Source organism: Patiria miniata, unplaced genomic scaffold (genome assembly GCF_015706575.1).
Source record: "Patiria miniata isolate m_02_andy unplaced genomic scaffold, ASM1570657v1 HiC_scaffold_15, whole genome shotgun sequence".
Lineage (NCBI taxonomy): Eukaryota > Metazoa > Echinodermata > Asteroidea > Valvatida > Asterinidae > Patiria > Patiria miniata.
The window spans coordinates 4,991,093-5,010,113 of record NW_024037053.1 but is presented as its reverse complement, the minus strand read 5'-3'; the positions used below and the strand labels follow the sequence as shown (position 1 = coordinate 5,010,113).

General features: G+C 41.0%; 1 protein-coding gene across 3 annotated transcripts in view; it reads right to left on the bottom strand.

The window, feature by feature from the left end:
• Positions 1-6,592: 6,592 nt before the first annotated feature.
• Positions 6,593-19,021, bottom strand: part of LOC119722540 (protein sidekick-1-like) — a 37,683-nt gene continuing 25,254 nt past the window's right edge. Inside the window, exons 3-18 of one of the 3 annotated variants that reach the window (XM_038192724.1) lie at positions 17,246-17,320; positions 15,464-15,559; positions 14,626-14,895; positions 14,122-14,236; positions 13,730-13,881; positions 13,328-13,509; positions 12,927-13,077; positions 12,048-12,139; positions 11,448-11,568; positions 11,259-11,360; positions 10,521-10,656; positions 10,111-10,265; positions 9,787-9,960; positions 8,781-8,930; positions 8,272-8,402; positions 6,593-7,786 (exon numbers count right to left, since the gene is read on the bottom strand). In XM_038192724.1, coding sequence (XP_038048652.1) covers positions 7,403-7,786; positions 8,272-8,402; positions 8,781-8,930; positions 9,787-9,960; positions 10,111-10,265; positions 10,521-10,656; positions 11,259-11,360; positions 11,448-11,568; positions 12,048-12,139; positions 12,927-13,077; positions 13,328-13,509; positions 13,730-13,881; positions 14,122-14,236; positions 14,626-14,895; positions 15,464-15,524 — 2,376 coding nt within the window. In that variant the 5' untranslated portion in view covers positions 15,525-15,559; positions 17,246-17,320 and the 3' untranslated portion in view covers positions 6,593-7,402. Of the gene's footprint in view, positions 7,787-8,271; positions 8,403-8,780; positions 8,931-9,786; positions 9,961-10,110; positions 10,266-10,520; positions 10,657-11,258; positions 11,361-11,447; positions 11,569-12,047; positions 12,140-12,926; positions 13,078-13,327; positions 13,510-13,729; positions 13,882-14,121; positions 14,237-14,625; positions 14,896-15,463; positions 15,560-15,796; positions 15,977-17,245; positions 17,321-19,021 lie in introns of those variants that run through there. The other 2 variants (XM_038192725.1, XM_038192723.1) reach the window with 2 other exon arrangements.

Sequence of the window (19,021 nt, the reverse complement as noted above, 5' to 3'; positions counted from 1 at the left end):
CATTCTGACGCCACTTCATATCATTCAATGATGGTCAGTCTTTGCAAAAATGTTGAAAAGACGTAAATCTGGGACTGAGAAACAGTTCCAATTTTGTTAAAAAAATAGAACTTGAAAATTTACGACTCTCCATAGACCCTGTACACAACCAAAGAATTGGCGTCTATCGCTGACATTTAATCTTTTGCTTTATAGGTTTGGACATTTAAACACGTATCCATAAACCACATCAATCCTTGCCAACTTTTTATTTAAACTAACAAATAAAATCCAGGTTCCCTTTATTTACACTTGTTTCCAAGGAGGGCGCGTTTCTCTTTTTGATTCCACAGCAGGTAAACACAGTTTCTATGATCGATATAATAATACATCTTTGTTCAGCTTCTCCGAAATTTCTCCGAGTCAATATTTGTTTTCATTTTTCCCAAGATTCAAGCCTGTTGCGGTTTACAAGAGAAGGCTGCGGAAAACTGAAAACTATAGGAATATATTGCATAGATGTGAATCAATTATTGTTCATTTCTTTTCAAGGCCGGTGTTGCGGTTAGGTTTGTGGTTTGCAAATGTCAACGACAAGGCCACTCGATGTATACTTCCACTTTCCCGAAAGCAAGTTTTGCAGGTCAGAACGAACAACTATTTATAAGGAAAATTACCTGTCACTTGCTTGAAACAAGGCTACAGAAACAAGCAATGATAGGTAAGGTCTCGACTCTCTTTTTGGGTCGGAATTCTGAAGAACTCCACCAAAATCAAAGCTTCGACAATACTTTGACCCTCACGAAAACTCGCGTTTGAACAGGATCGAACTGATTGACTCTGCAGATTAAAATGAATGGATATAACAATCGGAAACAGTTAGCGATTATCTGCGACTCCTTATACAATTTATCACAATTATGGTATCTGTATACACAAATATAGATTCATCCAAGTAAATAATTCCGACTCACGCCACCGACAACATAAACAGAATGGCCAGCTCTTCCCGATGGTCACGGAATTACTAGTGATAATCTGATTAATTTTTTAATTGCTTGGAAAATGTAGCACACATCTCCGGTCTCCGCACTGCGTCATAAAATTATTTATTTTCCCTTTCATGTCACGTGATTCGTATATGTAAACTGGTGTTCAGATTGCTTTTGGTGTGGTCAATCGTGTTTTTCTGAGTGGGATGAGTTGCTCAGCACACCCCCCCCCCAAAAAAAGCAATGGTTTTCCTCATCGATAATCAATGGACAATCACATTATCTTCTATTTAAATTTCCTCGAAAATTCACAAAATAATTTTGAAAGGAATGCTCGCCGGCTTTCGCGGTCTACAGTGTTTGGTAGCTGGTGTATAAGCGATAACGTAATAAAAGAGTAGCGTTTCTTTGAAAAAATTATCAGCGGTAACTTTTAATACGGTAACCTGCGAAAAGTTTGGGGGTCACTCAGGAAAATCCTGCGATTTGGCACGTAGTTGTGAACATTCTTTTATAAATTCCAACTGTATACAATCACGAGGATTCCATTTCCACCGAATGCCAAGCCGCAATTCAAGCCTACCGTACGGTATGACATTACGCCTGCCACCCACAGACTGCCCTTTTCCCGAATGCCCTTTTTTCACCAACGCTTAACCCCCCCCCCCCCAATATTTTTAAAGAGTGCCCTTTTTTTTAACTAGTGCCTTTTTTTCTAAACGGGTGCCCTTTTTACGAAAAAGTGCCCGTTTAAAAAAAAATGTACCTTTTTTGTGCCATCGGCCGTTACGGGTGCCTGAAAAGCACATGTTCATACTGTCAATAATCGTTGGTTTTGAGCAGCGCCCCCATCGACAGAGGGTACCAGCCCAGCACCCCCCCCCCCAACAAAAATTGATTTTACGGAGGCCAAGTGTCCCAAAAGAAAACGGTGTCTACATTTCAGCTAGGATGTGCGTCCTTTGTAAGAAATGTTTACTCCGCCCCCCCCCCAACTGACCTTGCTACGCCCCTGCCACCTTATGAAACTGTAATATTACATCCAATACAAGTACACAGATAATCAGATAAACCGCAATCATTTCAAACAACAGTCGGCACGGCTTTTGTCTTTAATTTAAAAGAGTTTTCCAGGAAAGCAGCCCGACAAATCTTTCAAAACCGCCCACAGAAGGACACAAACTATCGTGACCAAAGAACTCAAAACCAAAGCTAATAGAAGGAGACTATTACGCGCATTGCAACGCCAACTCGTTCTCCCGCCGGAATTTATCAATGCGGGAAAAGCCTTGCATACAGACGGGTAAGAGCTGGTCAAGTTCGTGGTCTGGTGCCAAGCTATAAGAAAGTGAACGACAGAAATCTATAATTTTAATTACCAGGATACAAGGGAGGTCGGTACTGCAGTAATTCGCGTATTGATGACCGTTTTATTACGTGTAGAAGGATTGCTCTCAAGGTCCGGGTGTAAGGCTTGTACGACTCAAACCGATCGAATACAAGTGTCTCGAATTCTTAGTTCTTGTCAGGATCGAGTGTAGGCGTACAGCGGAAACGCACAGGACATGTTACGGCGGGTCGATGCGTGCAATCATGAAATGTCGTCTGATGATGTCCGCTTTTATTCATCAGACTTAACCGTCTCATTCGCTCATCACTTAATCTTGTACCCGGCCCCGCGCCCCTTCTCTCTGACCAGGATGCCCCGCCCCTCCCCAAGACGGATTCAAATTCTCCACCCAGGAGCCCAAAGTCTAAGAGCGCAGTGACCTGGGGCATGGATGCCTGGGTCCGGCAAGAGGGTTCCGATCTCTCACCCTAAACCTTTCCAGTGAATAACTAAGGGAGGGGGCCAGGGGCATAGAGGCGCCCCTGCCCCACGCATGGCTCCCCGTACCCAGTTTAGAATTTCAGGAAGGTAAAATAATATTTGTTATGATTTTATTATAAATCCCCATTGAGTGCCCCTTCCAGTGAGGCCCCTATAATATCCCCCTCACGGTAAGTTGGACCCCTACTACGCCATAGAGAATTCCTGAGAAAACTCTTCCAAATACAATTCAAGATGAGAATATATGGTTCACACTGAAACGTACAATCAAATACTAACCCACCCCTCCATTCCCGCCTCACTTTCAATGTCTTTGCAACATGCCTAAGTAGCCAGCCGCATACGATCAGCCCGGATACCGGTATCGATTCTCGGAAAACTCGCTTCACTTAAGTTCCGCATTTTTCACTAATCGATCCAAGGACCCTTTACGTTGCGTGCTGTTTGGTATTAAGGACGGGTCAGCCTTTGCCTAATTAAGAAAGCGATCAATAAAAACCGATATGACAGGCCTCGACGAAACAGCTGATCCGAATAGAAATAAGAAAACACGAAGACGAAGAGCGACAGCTTAATGAACTCGTGTATTTATTCTACAAAGCTGTTCAGACTTGCGTATGATTTTTATTTTTTCAAATAATGGAACCTGATAAGTTTTCGTACATGAAGCCCTTCACTTCTTCATAACTGAACTGAAGATTTAACACGAGTTTTCAGGGTACAGGGGACATTTTAAAAATCAATTTCGTCTATTTCCAATTATAGCTGGATCGATGTTTATATACAAAAACCGACTGCCTAAAAGCAATACAACATACTGCTTATAACAAGGAAAATGTAAGGTCCAAAGTCTTTGTTTTCTTTGTTTTCAAGGCACCTGTTATAATAAGGTAATTTGTGAAGTCCCAAGGACCTTGTTATAAAGGTGTTCGACTGTATTTACATGACCTCGGTGATTAGCTTTTATTTTAACTGAAATATATTTACAAACACTGGCCGTATACGCGTATCATACATAGGCCTACAGCTTCATTTTCTTTCACTGAGTTTCACTGCATATGATGATAACTCAGAGATGAAAAGAAAACGTATTTCCATTCAATGTACACACGTTTTCTTATAAAAGTGCTTAAAAACTAGTACTACAAAGTACTATACATTTTTAAAGCGAATGAACAGCGAAATATTACACTAAAACCCTGTCCCTAGTACTATAGTAGCCACATGTAATTTACTATCCGAACTGTTCATTTTGTTGCCGGTAAATATCAGTGAACCGACAATAACAGATCAAGAGATGGCGCTATTCTAAAACAAAAAGTAACTTCTCACCGGCGCCGCCAGGCGCGCGCTGTAGCTATACAGTCCGGCCTAGTAATCAAATTAATTAATTTCTCATAAAATTGAAGCGCGCCCTCTATTGACGGTTTGTACAGAATTTGACAGACCAAAACTTGTCTTTGTTTTTTTTAGTGAAATAAAAGTAACATTTTCGACCACCCCTGGCCAGCCTCAGCCCCCCCCCCCCCCCATATAAATGCTGTTCAGGTGACATTATCAAAAACAAACATGACAACCATCTTGCACTTAGTATAAATAACTGGCAAAAGTTTTGATGCATTTAAGAATGCCCAAAGGATTTTAAAATGCCAAAAGAATTATTCCCACCCATTTGCCTCCCCAAAAACACTTACAAATATATAATGCCGCAATATTTTTTTTACGATCTACTGTTTACAATATACACTATGCTATGTATTTCAGGGACTTAATACAATTAATTGGGTTCTTCTTTAATACTGACACGCTTCATATGACGGTAGCACACATAATTAAATGAGAAATATATAACACATTTAATTTTTAAAATAAAATAAAAAAATAACAGCGTTGCTGTTGAAACCCCTCAGCCAGAGTCAAGTTATCATCCGGAAACCATTAACCTTTAACTCACGTGGTGACCTTGACCTTTGGCCTTTGACCCCAGAACCAGTCCCAACATGCCTGTACCAATGGGAAACCCCCTACCGAAGTTAGACACCAACATTTCATTTCTAACTCAAGTTATCATTCGGAACCATTTACATTGAACTCACCACGGTGACCTTGACCTTTGACCTTTTGACCCCAAAACCAATCCCAACTTGCCTGTACCCAAGGGCAAACCCCTACCTCAGTCAGACACCAAAATCTCATTTCTAACTCAAGTTATCATCCGGAAACCATTTACCTTTAACTCACCACGCTGACCTTGACCTTTGACCTTTTGACCCCCAAACCAATCCCAACTTGCCTTCTCCCAAGGGGAACCCTCTTCCAAAGTTAGACACCAAAATTGCATTTCTAACTCAAGTTATCATCCGGAAACCATTTACCTTTAACTCACAATGGTGACCTTGACCTTTGACCTTTTGACCCAAAAACCAATCCCAACTTGCCTACTCCCAAGGGCAACCCCCTACCAAAGTTAGACACCAAAATCTCATTTCTAACTCAAGTTATCATCCGGAAACCATTTACATTTAACTCACCACGGTGACCTTGACCTTTGCCCTTTTGACCCCAAACCCAATCCCAACTTGCCTACTCCCAAGGGCAACCCCCTACCAAAGTTAGACACCAAAATCTCATTTCTAACTCAAGTTATCATCCGGAAACCATTTACATTTAACTCACCACGGTGACCTTGACCTTTGACCTTTTGACCTCAAAACCAATCCCAACTTGCCTACTCCCAAGGGCAACCCCCTACCAAAGTTAGACACCAAAATCTCATTTCTAACTCAAGTTATCATCTGGAAACCATTTACATTTAACTCACCACGGTGACCTTGACCTTTGACCTTTTGACCTCAAAACCAATCCCAACTTGCCTACTCCCAAGGGCAACCCCCTACCAAAGTTAGACACCAAAATCTCATTTCTAACTCAAGTTATCATCCGGAAACCATTTACATTTAACTCACCACGGTGACCTTGACCTTTGACCTTTTGACCCCAAACCCAATCCCAACTTGCCTACTCCCAAGGGCAACCCCCTACCAAAGTTAGACACCAAAATCTCATTTCTAACTCAAGTTATCATCCGGAAACCATTTACATTTAACTCACCACGGTGACCTTGACCTTTGACCTTTTGACCCCAAAACCAATCCCAACTTGCCTACTCCCAAGGGCAACCCCCTACCAAAGTTAGACACCAAAATCTCATTTCTAACTCAAGTTATCATCCGGAAACCATTTACATTTAACTCACCACGGTGACCTTGACCTTTGACCTTTTGACCTCAAAACCAATCCCAACTTGCCTACTCCCAAGGGCAACCCCCTACCAAAGTTAGACACCAAAATCTCATTTCTAACTCAAGTTATCATCCGGAAACCATTTACATTTAACTCACCACGGTGACCTTGACCTTTGACCTTTTGACCCCAAAACCAATCCCAACTTGCCTACTCCCAAGGGCAACCCCCTACCAAAGTTAGACACCAAAATCTCATTTCTAACTCAAGTTATCATCCGGAAACCATTTACATTTAACTCACCACGGTGACCTTGACCTTTGACCTTTTGACCTCAAAACCAATCCCAACTTGCCTACTCCCAAGGGCAACCCCCTACCGAAGTTACAACCCCAAACAACATTTCTAACTCAAGTTATCATCCGGAAACTAAGCTGCCCGGACGGACGGACGGACGGACGGACGGACAGACATACATACATCCGGACGGACGGACGCCCTAGGCGATGACAATACCCCTCGAGCCTCTCGGCTGAGGGGTAAATATGGCCATTTAAGAGTTTTGTTATTGGGGGTTAATCATATTCTAAAGCACATAACATATTAAAGCACACAGTCTTTTATTAAATTCCTATTAAAGAGGTATGATTTTTACAAAAGCTGTAACTGTCATTATATCGTCACTGTCATTGTGCCATTGTCTATGTCATTATCATCAGCTGCAATTAGGCAAATAAAAGGCACACGTGATTTTAATATTTTCCTTATGAGGGAGTCGGGTTGGCCTAGCTGTACTTAATTTCCTCGCCGGCACTGCTGTGACCGGGTTCAATTCCTGCCTTGGCACACATGTAGGCTGGGTTTTCAGTCCCTGCCTGATTCTGTGGGTTTCCCCAGATATTCAATTTGTAATTGTTCACATAGTCTTCTCTACACTTGGCCCCATGGGAGACCAGTAGATTCCACTGGGTAGTCCACCCAGTTCAAATAAAAATTCAATAAATAAATTTAAACAGAATTTAAATTAGCTTTCAGTTTCTAAACTTTGGGTTTTTTGCAAAAGTGATGTTTTGCAGAGAACTAAAAAGATAACACAAAATAACCCTGTTAGGTGAATATAAAACGATTAAATTAGACTGACTAATTAAGCTGCACTCGATGACATTTAGACCTATCACAGCTATGATTGTGGGACAGTGTCCGAGAGAAGGTCCACAAATGCCTGCACTTGTGTATGACCTTCCTGTCTAGAACAGCATGCTTCCAAGAGGCGCAAGGGTTACTGCCCGACGCGGGCCGGGCTTCATGATTGGTCTATTAACGGACCTACCAGTATGTTATGATAAGATGCTCTATCTTAAGATGACTGATGACTGCTGCTCATCTCTCTCTGGATTGCAGACGACCCTCCATCTCTGTCTTCCAAGAACACATTGTCATCACCTTCCTCAGCGATGCTTGTCCCCTTGACTTCCATTGTGCTGAAATCCAGAGGATCGTTTTCTGGGGACGACGGGATGCCACTATCACCACTCTCAGAGCGGTCAAACATGGAGGTCTTCGGGTTTAGATGGACTGCAACTAAGATCGGTTCTAGACCGGTGGATGACTGCAATGCAGTCTTAAGCTTACTCACCTCAGACCTGTCTTGCTCCACTGATGTCCCACTAATGACAGCAATTCCTGGTGATGAGACAACTTGGTCATGGTCTTTCTGGAATTTCTCGCTACTCTTACAGGACTGTGTATGGAAAATGAAGCGAAAAAAATAACTCAAAGCTTAAATCTTTGTATATTTATTCAAAACGTATCAAGGCCTGCTGCATCGATCTGGACCGAAAATTCTGCCGATAATGATTATCTATACGAAGCCTGCCAATCAGCCAGTCAGTCAATCAGTAAGACTCGATCATCGGAGAGTTGGGGAGTTGGGGGGGGGGGGGGGGGAGTCGGGGAGTCAGTTGGGGAGTCAGTCAGTCAGGTTGTCAGTTAGTCAGTGACTCATTAACTCAGTCGGTGATTCAGAAATTCAGTTGGCGGGGAGGCCGCGTCAGTCAGTCAGTCGAGCAGTATGTCTTGTATCAGCCGGGGAGTCGGGGAATCAGTCAGTCACTTCGTCAGTCAGTCTGTGACTTATTGTCACAACAGACTGGCCCTATGGATTCAGCAAAAATTGAACTCAAGTTTGAAATGAAGTTTACAAGTATCTCAATTAATCTGACTTGCCTTTTGCTTCGACAGGTCTTCTGAGGCCTCAGCAAAGATGTGACGATACTGCCACACACAGAGGCCAAAGATGCAAAGACCAAGTACGATAGCGATTGGAATGACAATAGCAAACAAGAGAATGTCATGAGCTGGAATGAAACAAAACATTGACAAAACTTAAATTCCTAGGGTTCTGAGTTCTTCCCATAATGTGGTGAAACACTCGGCAAAAGAAAGGCAGAATTTAAACTTGATTTTCAAAATACATTTTTCATTGCTATAACGAAAGAAGGAAATTGAACAAGTTTAATGGAGGAAATCAGTTCCTTGAAATTTCCTGCCACTGGGGACAACAAACCCATCAAGTAAGCTATGGGTTTACAGCCTCTTGCACCTAAGATCATGTACAAATTCCTCAGCTAAGGCTAGAAGTAACAAGTCTATGGAAATTGGCTGCACTGAGCCACTTCCATAGGAACATGTGTAATTGTAAGCCCTAGCCATAATTTGGATGTAGGCTGACTCACTCGTCTTTCCTTCAACAGGCTCCGAGTCTGGTCCCACGCCTACCGCAGTGTAAGCTGCTATCCAAATGAGATAAGATGTTGATGGCCCCAGATCAGTCAAAGTTTCAGTGACTGCATCTGGTCGGCTCAGGTTCCACTGCAGAAGGTTATCTACCATACACAAAGAAGGATTAGAATCAAGTAAAATCACATTTTTAAAGAATATTGGCCAATTATGTCACAAAGCTGCAAGAAATTTGCATATTTGCTTTGCAAACACACTGAGGCTGCCAGCCACAACATCAGCAGATTATGTTGCTGTTGACAGGTTTGTGCTTAGCACACAAAGTTGTTTGCCATAAATTATTATTTAGCAGCTTTTGGAGAAGATTTGGGGTGTGCAGGCCAGTTAATAGGCATAAATTCCCTACGCCGGCCAAATCACAATTGGAATGCCCTCAAATTCTCCTGTATTAGAGCATTTTGAGGGCCAGACTTGAAGGTTTGTTTAAAAAAAAAGAAGGGTGCCGGAAGCCATGCACAGGATGCGAGCTTATATTTCTGTTAAATTCATATGACATTGGGCCCTTTAATTGCCTTATTTTGCAGTGGAACACAAGTATCATTTTTTTTAAAAGCTCTTGGAAACAGGACTACTTTTAGGGGCAATTTTTTTTGGGTGGACGTTTCTCCCAAATGTCATGGGATAACCCCACAAAAACTGAGAGTGACAGATGATGACAATTATAAGCTTTAATCTGATGTGTGTCTCAAACACCTAGGAGAGTTGCGAGTAATTTCCCTTCTCTCTGACTGGGAGAGAAGGGTTGAACAAAAGCGCATCATCTTATGCATGGCATAAACTGAAAAGAACCAGTGTGCTTGCTGCCACCAAGATCGAGTCCAAAGTCTGCCATTAATTGGCAACAACCAATAGGACGTGGCTTCAGCGCTGCTTCCACAGGCCATATGTGTTTCTGCAGCCTCGGACTTCACTAACCAAAAGGGATGTACACAACTCTCCTACCTGAACAGTACTTTGTTTTCTCATTATCAAGGCTCCTCTTGCAGAATGAGATCACATATCCACGAAGGACACCGTTGAAGTTTTCAGCAGGCGGTCGTTGCCATGACAACATCAATCTATCAGGATAGTTCTTGACAGGCTTGACTTCAACGCTGGTAGGTGGCGCATCTGGAACTGTTAACCGATGTCAAATAGGCTGTTACTAAATGCAGACGGTCACAAACTGTATCATCTGTTCATTTGGTATTTTTTAAATAATAGTCCTGCGAAACTATTTAAAATTTCAATATAGCATTGAAACAGAGGGATATTTCCTAGACGTACCTCCCTCCAATGTGCGTGCCCCGCCCCTTACAGATGTGACTTCACTCTCTCCGCGAGAGTTCACGACCTTAACGCCGACCTCATAAAGAACATAGGTCACCAGATCGTTGATGACATAAGAAAGCTGGCTTGAATCTGAGGTGGTGTAATATTTTCTGCAAAATGAAGAAATCAGTTGTGAGCTAAAACACAAAGTCTGGTTGTTTCCTCAAAATATCTTTAAGAAAATAAACATATCTTGGTGTTTTCTCCAAAGCTTTATCCAGGCTTCCTGTTTCTCCAATCGCATTGCAATGCTCATGTTCATCTTTACACTATGCAAGCCTCAGCGAAAAAAAAATTCTCGCATGACTTTCTTAAAAGTGACTAGAATATTTTATACCAAGTCCTAGTTTCAGGAATGTACATACATTTCACCATTACTCCTCCCCCATTGCACTGTGTAATTCTCTATGTAGCCATTAGGTTGACTTGGCTCCTCCCACTCAACAAAGATGGAGGTCGTTGTCAAGGCAACAGCTCTGACCTCATCAGGAGCACCCGGTGCTAAAAAAAATATTTCATCACTGTTACCTCATATGCCTACAAAACAAATGTGATGCGATCAAGCTAAATCAGCCGTTTGTTGACTCCGGTCAAAAACAAACTTATTACAGATTTGAAAAGAGCACAATCTCAGCATTACTGATGTGAACACCTCATGCTGATGATACCATCTTTAGTTCAAAAATTATGGAAGTTGGAACACCAAGAGATGTATTTTGGCCTGAATCTCCAAATGAAAATTCTCGATAAACGACTCATGTAGCTTGATCACATCACAAATAGAGTTTACAACATAAAAATGCTGCATCTATTTATTATTCCCAGAGACTCAGCAATTAGTTCAAATATTGTTTTCTCTATTGTCTAGCTTTATTTGGGGGAAATATGTAACAAGTTTAATTTAAAGCAGGTCATTTACTGTTCCATAGAAGTTTAAAAGACCTCAAAGTAAGGAAGCTTTAATTTACAACCACCTACTGCATCAAGCATGTGTTGACAAGAGTAAGAAGACGGTGAAGTGTGATAAAGTGCCTTGCCCAAGGACATGCCACATCACATAAGTTTGAAGGGAAGGATTTTAAAATTTGGTGTGAAAGACCTACCTCTTGTTTGATCTTCAATCAAAATTGACGACCAAGGGCCAATGCCGGCGCTGTTACGGGCAGCAACTTTGACAAGATAGCCTCTGAACTTCTCAAGGGGACCTGCAAAAGTTATTGTCATGCATGAAAGAAATTGTCAAGTCCTGCCTCTCAGACTGCAAGGCTTAACACAAGAAGAAAAACACTCACCATTAATCGTAAAGAAGCTTCGGCTGGTGTTATATTCTCGTCGTAATTCTTCTGTGTCATCTGCCTGGATGACTACCCTATAGCCCAAGAGGCGCCCATGTTGGCCTTCTTCTGGCAATTTCTGAAAACAGAAAATATAACCAAAATGATGACATTGTTGACATTGTTGTAGTCAAGTCCATCACAAGTCCACCACAAGTCCTTCACAAGTCCATCACAAGTCCATCACAAGTCCATCGCAAGTCCATCACAAGTTCATCACAAGTCCATCACAAGTCCTTCAGTCTCAAGTCAAGTCACTAGCTATTCAAATGAACTGTTACAGAAACATTCCTTTGTCATTAGTCACCCCTTTCTTGCGACCGGACTTGTGAAAGGACTTGTGATGGACTCGACTACGTCACTGCTCCTTGCCAGACTGATGTTCTTACTTCACAGAGCCTACAAGGTTGTCTTGATTGTTACCAAGATAACAGAGCAACTCCCAAGTCACTAATTGATTGACATTAGAAAAGTATAACACCCTTAGAATGACTGCTCAATGTAAGTGAAAGTTACGATATCAAGGCATCTCATCATCAAGCATGGCGGTTGACTTACCGTCCAAAATATTCTGACATTCCTCTTGTAGACTGGGTCAGCTTTGTTTGGGGTTTCATTAATTTCGAGGCCTTGTACAACTTCTAGAGGTGCTGGATTGATTACAAAAAAATGAAAAGCAAAGCTTTATTAGGGAAGGCTACATAGGAGGAGTCAACCTTCTCATTAGACCATAGTGTCTGGTCTAGTGGTCCACATCAGCCTAACGAGGTTACAAAAGCCGAATGTATCATAATGTAGAGCAATTGAGCCACACATTTGAAGATATTTGAACACTACCAATATAAAGTGAGCATGCTTTAAGGTAACATTTACTTTTGCTGTAATTTTCAGAAATGGACAGGTTTGGGAGTTAGTATTTTATAGCAAACTTGCATATATTCACTAGCTGACCTGTTCAAAAGTTTGTGTTCAATAACATGCTGTCCTTGTAGCCTGGTTTCCTGGCCTTACTTTAGACAAAAGGGGGCAATTTACAGACATCAGGGAATGTTCAGGTCAAGGAACCATACTAGCTAGGGCTGTACTGGCCATTCCCAGGTGAACAAACTAAATGTGGTATGTTAAGGGGGCAGTATTTTAAAAACGTTAGTTTTCTTCCCAAGGATGGTCAGCCCACCATAATTGGAAATTGATACCAAATATTCCACTTTTCTTGGAAATGACAGCACACTAGGGTGCCATGATTTCACAGGATGCTTGAAACTATTGTTATCATACACTTATGGTCAAGTAAGTTATTTCAAACTATTGTTGGTTTGGTTTTTTTATGTTTGCAAATGTTGTATATATAGTTATCATTAAGTTATGTCACATTAAAACAGCAATCTGTTGACAAAAAGTCCTCAATGTTGCTCTTTGCTTGACTTTGACACTCACTTGTCTCACGTGTGATTGTGGTTTCAACCTCAGTCCACTCACTCCAATTCTCTTCCCTTGATTGGTCAAATCTGGCTGCGACTTGAACATCGTAGAAAGTATATAGGTCTAGTTCCCTCAATGTAAAGGATTTAGACCTCACATCTTGAGTCTGTTGATGGTTTGAAGAATGCATTATGTGTTAATACCACCATTCTCTTGATTAAATTGGATGCACACTTACAATTTTGTGAATCATCAGGAGTAAAATTTCATATGGGTTGCGAAAATTCCTATTGCAGCGACAGCATTGTGAATAATAACTGTCATCAGGACATTTTTTTCAGAACTGTTACCACAATTACTCTGATGATCAATGCATTACTTTCCTCCACTTCTTAAGAGAATTATCTGAGTTTTACCTCTAACCAACAGCAGCATGTGTGATTAGCCATCACACATTCCTCCTTCTTGTATCTCAGTTTGTACGTCAGAGATCCTTCTCTTGTCGACGGCCACTCATCAGGAACAGACCATGTTACTCTCAGCGATGTCTCAGTCTCCATCTTAGTGACTGCAACATTGCTTGGACTATTTACAACGACTAAAAAAAAAGTAAAAAAGAAGAGATACTCAACGTAACCATGAAATTCTCAGTCAAATGCACCAATCTAGTTGTGCAGAGCGACAATATATGGGTAAAGTGCCCTGCCTAAGAACACAAAGCACAATGACAAAATTGATTGTGCAGGCCTAGATGTGTCCTATCTACAATTCTTTTTCAAAATCTAAATGCGAAACTAAAACTCTAGCTTTTTTTATACCATCGTTGTAAGTATGGAAGACTTTCTCGGTTGTAGCGTTCCCCAGACGGTTGGTTGAGGTGACTCGAACGTGTTGAATGAGGCCAGCGCCAAGTTGTAGATTACAAGTGTTGCGCCCTGGTGATGGACAGTCTTCCCAGCTACCACCACGTCTGAAATGAAACCACCAAAATGGCTGATAAACCCAGGCCTCAAAACTTCATCCTATATAGTAAACCTAATCTAGCAGTTTGAATCTCTTGTCTCTTAATTGGTCTCTGACGGTAGCAATACATGGGAATATGCTGATGATATTTTTCTGATATTCATTAACAATGTAAGCACATTATATAGTTCATGCATTTTCTATAAAAGGCATCACAGATTTAACTTCTATCTGGTATGTGACTTACTTGAACATAAAATTGTGCTGGGTTTGAATCTGTGTGTACGTCCCGTCCTCCCAGCTACACCGATATGCATCAGGAGACGGTATGACGCAGGTTAGAATAGGTGGCTCGGGCTTCCCTTGGGCAAAATAACAATCAAAACAAAACATTTTAAAACCAATTAAACACTCCAAACCATCTTCTAACCCGGAGAATATATCATGTGACCTTATGAGATTATCATGTGACCTTTCTGTCAGCTTAGGGTAGTCTATGGGTTTTCCCCGTGAAAATCATCCGAGTTTTCCTGCCAAGGAATCCTTGGTTTCATTGCCAAAAATAACATAACAGTACAATGTACAGCGGCAAATTCTTGTTGAGATTCCAGAGAGGGGCATGACCAATTGTCGGAATACATCAAAGTGCATTTTAAGTAATTTTTCCTCATTAATGGAAGATTTAGGCCTATGTAAATATTTGAAAAAGCAAATTATTTAGAAAGTTAGAGAAACTGGTTAGGTGACTTACTTCCAACTGACACCTCCGAGGCATAACAGCTTTTGAGCCGCCCTAAGTGACAGTAGTACATCCCCCAGTCACTGAAGGTGACATTTGTCAGTGTCAATTGAGACACTGTGTCACTGAGACTGGTGTACCTGTCTGGTGGCAACTTGTCGCGATTGTGTTCCCAGATGACATCTTGAGATGTACGACCGTCATTGGACGAGTCATCAATGGTACAATTCAGGACCAGGTCTGAACCAACTTCAATGATGGGATCAACTGGTAACAAACAACCTGTTTAAAAAGGACAATTTGTATTGAAGCATAATATCCCAGTTAAGATGATTCAGATGTAACTTTAAAGGAAACTGTCCCAAACAATGTTATTTTGGAAATCAGCCAACCAAAATATCTGCAAAATGATCAAACAATGAGCTGGCCCATCAACTGGTCAACTAGCCAATCAGTTGACAATCAACTGGCAATTACATGTAATTTGACAAATGGTCACCCAACTGGTCAACTGTCAGGACAAAGAACTGGACAGCCATCCTGACAAACAAACAATCAAGCAGCTAACCGATTAACAAACAAACTGATTATTCATCTGGCAATCAAGCAGTATAAACTTGAGATTCTCATGGCCTGTTCCAAAACCTTTTTTTTGGAAGGGGGGCCAACATTTGTTTTTTGTTGCAAAAAAGGTGGGTCCAAACAATTTCCGCCCAAAATTTAACATGAAAAGCAAGGGAAGGGGGTGCAAATGTATTGCTTTTGTTGAGTTTTGTGGGTGGTGTACGCAATAGCTGCTTTTTTGCGATGCCCCCCCCCCCCACCTGGATCCACCCTTGTTGACACTTACCTTCAAGATAGCCTATCAAGAAAACAACCAACGTCAACAGGACACAGTTAGTACCAGCCATGTTGTCCACAGAAATGCTGATTTGTTGTCACAATCCTGCAAAACGAAAACAGGTTTCTTGCATTTTTATTTTTGTTCCTATATAACCCCTAATCACGAGCCCCAAAAGATGTTAAAAACATAAAAGTTGAAACAGTAAGTCTTTCAAACTACATGTAGTATATAAACAGAACTTTGGACTAGTTACAAGCAAAAACACTGCCAGCACATCTGATGTCTCCAAAATAAATAAACAAAACACTGCTCTTTATTTTTTTTGTCAGCCTGACTCACCAGTACTTTAACTCGATCCCCAGTCACCAGCAAACTGACTATCAATACACCAACTTCCTTTTAAAATAGTGATTATGATTTCCTTTCCCGAGATAATATTTCAAAACTTCCCCGCACTTCCATTGTGCACATAAAGCAACCTTCCTTTCACTTTTGACGAAAGAAGGAAGTGGAATATTTTGAGGTCACAAAACTGTTGCTAGCCACACCAGAGACCCAGATTTTTTTTCATAGTTTTAAGAGCATGCAGCACCTGGATACTGTAACAGAAGATTTAAAAAGAACTCAAAATCAAACTTCTTATGTTTGCAAAAACCTCGGAAAACACACATTCAATTTAAGAGTATTAAAGCTCTGTGTGAGAACTCCGGATATAAGCTTAAATCACAGTACTTTCACCCACTAGAATGAACAGTCTTAAAATAATACACATGATGGTGTATTCTTTTATGGCTTCATCCTGTTCCTGTCCTGCTGATGATTTCCTTGAAAAAAAATTGTTTTTAGAACACAAAAAAACAGAAAGATACTTTGTTATAAGCTACCCTGGGGATATAAGAACACCTTTGTTTGAGACATCAATGGGCTGAAAGAAAGACTGAACAGTTTAATTTTTGTGGAAACTTGGCTTCTGAAGAGGACATTTTTGTCCTCTTGGTCTGCAGATGTGTGGGGGTAGTACATGGGGCTTCTTGATAGGAGCGCGTGCCAAAAAAACCCCACAGTTGTTGAGTTACATGTAGCTCCATGCATGTACACAGTAAGGTTTATCTTGAAACTAAACATCGGGGTAATAAAATCTCCTTCGGTGATTTGTCAAAGTTCTCCTCATTCTTGCAAGCAGCTTAAAAAGTAGCACACTATTTCACTTTCAGGTAAACAATGCTTTTGAGGTTGTTGATTATAAAGTGACGCATTCATAAACTCAATCAAATTTACAGTTTCACTTTCTTCGAGGTATAATGCACTTAAATTTCTATTTGCCATAATTTCAGAATTGAAAATGGATAAACAACCTGTTCCACAGGCCATAAAATGTGCACTGATTTCTTGATACAATGTAACTGAAAGTATTGAAAAGACTGAAAAAAAAGAAGAGAACAATGGTTTTGATAATAAGTTGTTTCACACCTGCTTGCCCACACGCAAAGGGGCTGATGATGAAACTTCACCATATTGACCAGAAGGCTTGCTGCACTTAACTTACTTAGGTAAGAGATAGTGTTCTTCATTTTATTCATTAAATTACCACTGAGAGTTTCATACTTTATTTTTCAAACGAACATACTTTCTTTGAACGTAACGTCCCATAAAACACACAATAGATCTGCAAAATGAAAAATACTCTAAATTTAACATAAAATGTACCCTTGACAGTCACACAACAACAATGGGAAAAGGTTACATGTAGGCCTATACCTTTCAAAGCACTTTTGACATCTTACTGACCAGAATAAGAGGGTTCACCAATGGCTGAACTTGAACTGGTTGATTTAACCCCAAAAAACGTCTGTTTCCTATTTCCTGGGGCAAAAATGAAAACAAAATGAAATCCAGATCTCAAAAAGGTAAACAGTCATCCAACGACATCCTCCATGCCACCCACCTACACCTCATTTTTCAACCCTCCATCTGCTCTGATACATTTATCACCAATCAAAGGTCATCAGTTTTTCACATCAATTCAATCAAACTTTCTTATCTCTCCAAACCAGGCATCTCTCCCGCAAACTTTAAGAAATACCGCATGGTTTTGTTTATACAATTTTTTGTTGGCACTCTGCCAAAAGTTCATTCTGTTCCAAGGGTTGGGATGTGGCTTGGCTTGCGGTGATGGACTCTGCGTGAGTTGTGTGTTGTTACAGTTTCAGTCTCAGACTATCGCGTGCCACTTAATGGTTTGAGTCATGTCGCGTGAGGCACACGCCACCAGCAGACTATCAAACTTTATGTATCATACATGATTGCTCCAAGAAGACAAACCACTTGAAATTATAGAAGATAATGATAGTGTTTGAAAGTTTACTCAACAAAAGAAATCACATCAAAAGTGAATCCAAACAATGGCACCATTCACTGCAAAAGAAAATAACTGCAGTTTTATACAGAATTGACTATTTTTTGTCACATACTAAGAAATTGAACATGGTTTATATACTTGTATTATACTCAGACTCAATGACAAAAACACAGGGATTACTCACAGGTATGAATTTATGCCACAGTCATGTGAAACTTTTTTAATTCATTTCATTTCCAATTCTTCCATGATGATTGGGCAAACCGGTCACACATGGGGCGTACACACTCCCATGATTTTGAACACTACTGAGTGATCAATATACAACCACTGGCACCTCAGAGTGCACAGACCCAAGACTTAGCTGGGTACAGAGCCGAAGCTACAATACAAGGTACAAAACACAGACCCAAAACTTTAGATGGGTACAGAGCCGGAGCTACAAGGTACATGCATGTACATGTGTACATGTAAACCAAAACAAGTGGTTATAGGCCATATCTATGTCCATCATTAAGACGTAAACATTAAAAAGTTGCATATCCACTTATGTAAAATTCAGTCAGAAATCTAGCCCCCATGAGACTCGCGAGCGCTATTGATAAAATGAATTACATTTCTTTATTTGTGTTGAGCAATATGCAGGGGCGGATCCAGGAATTTTCGCAGGGGGGGGGTTTCATCAGCAAAAAATTATGAAAATGTATGAGGTTTGACTTATTTTTTAGGAATTTGTATGATAATTTTTTTTTTTACAGAGCTGGGGGGGGGGGTGGTTTCACACCCAAAATCCCCCCTCTGGATCCACGCCCGAAATGCATAATATTGATCCAAACATGGGTGTGATGAGGGATTGGGGTCGACCCCCTTCAGGCCACCCCCACCCGTACCACCCCCCCCCCACCCCCCCACCCCCACCCCAAAAAAATTGAGGGGGTTATAATTATTACTTAAGGGAAATTAGGAAAAAAAGACAAGAGGCCCAAGGCAGTAATACAGAAATTGCCAAAAAGGCACCACTTAAGAACACCGCAGCTCCTGTTGTAAAATTTAATACCATTCCCCACCCAAAGATCAGTTAAGCTGAGGCATGGACGATATCTTTCCTCATGGAGTTTGAACAGTCCGCCAAGCCCACACAGGATACAGACCAATTAGCGACCCTGGCTGACCAGCAAAGGCATGGAGGCCTCCCGCTGCGGCCC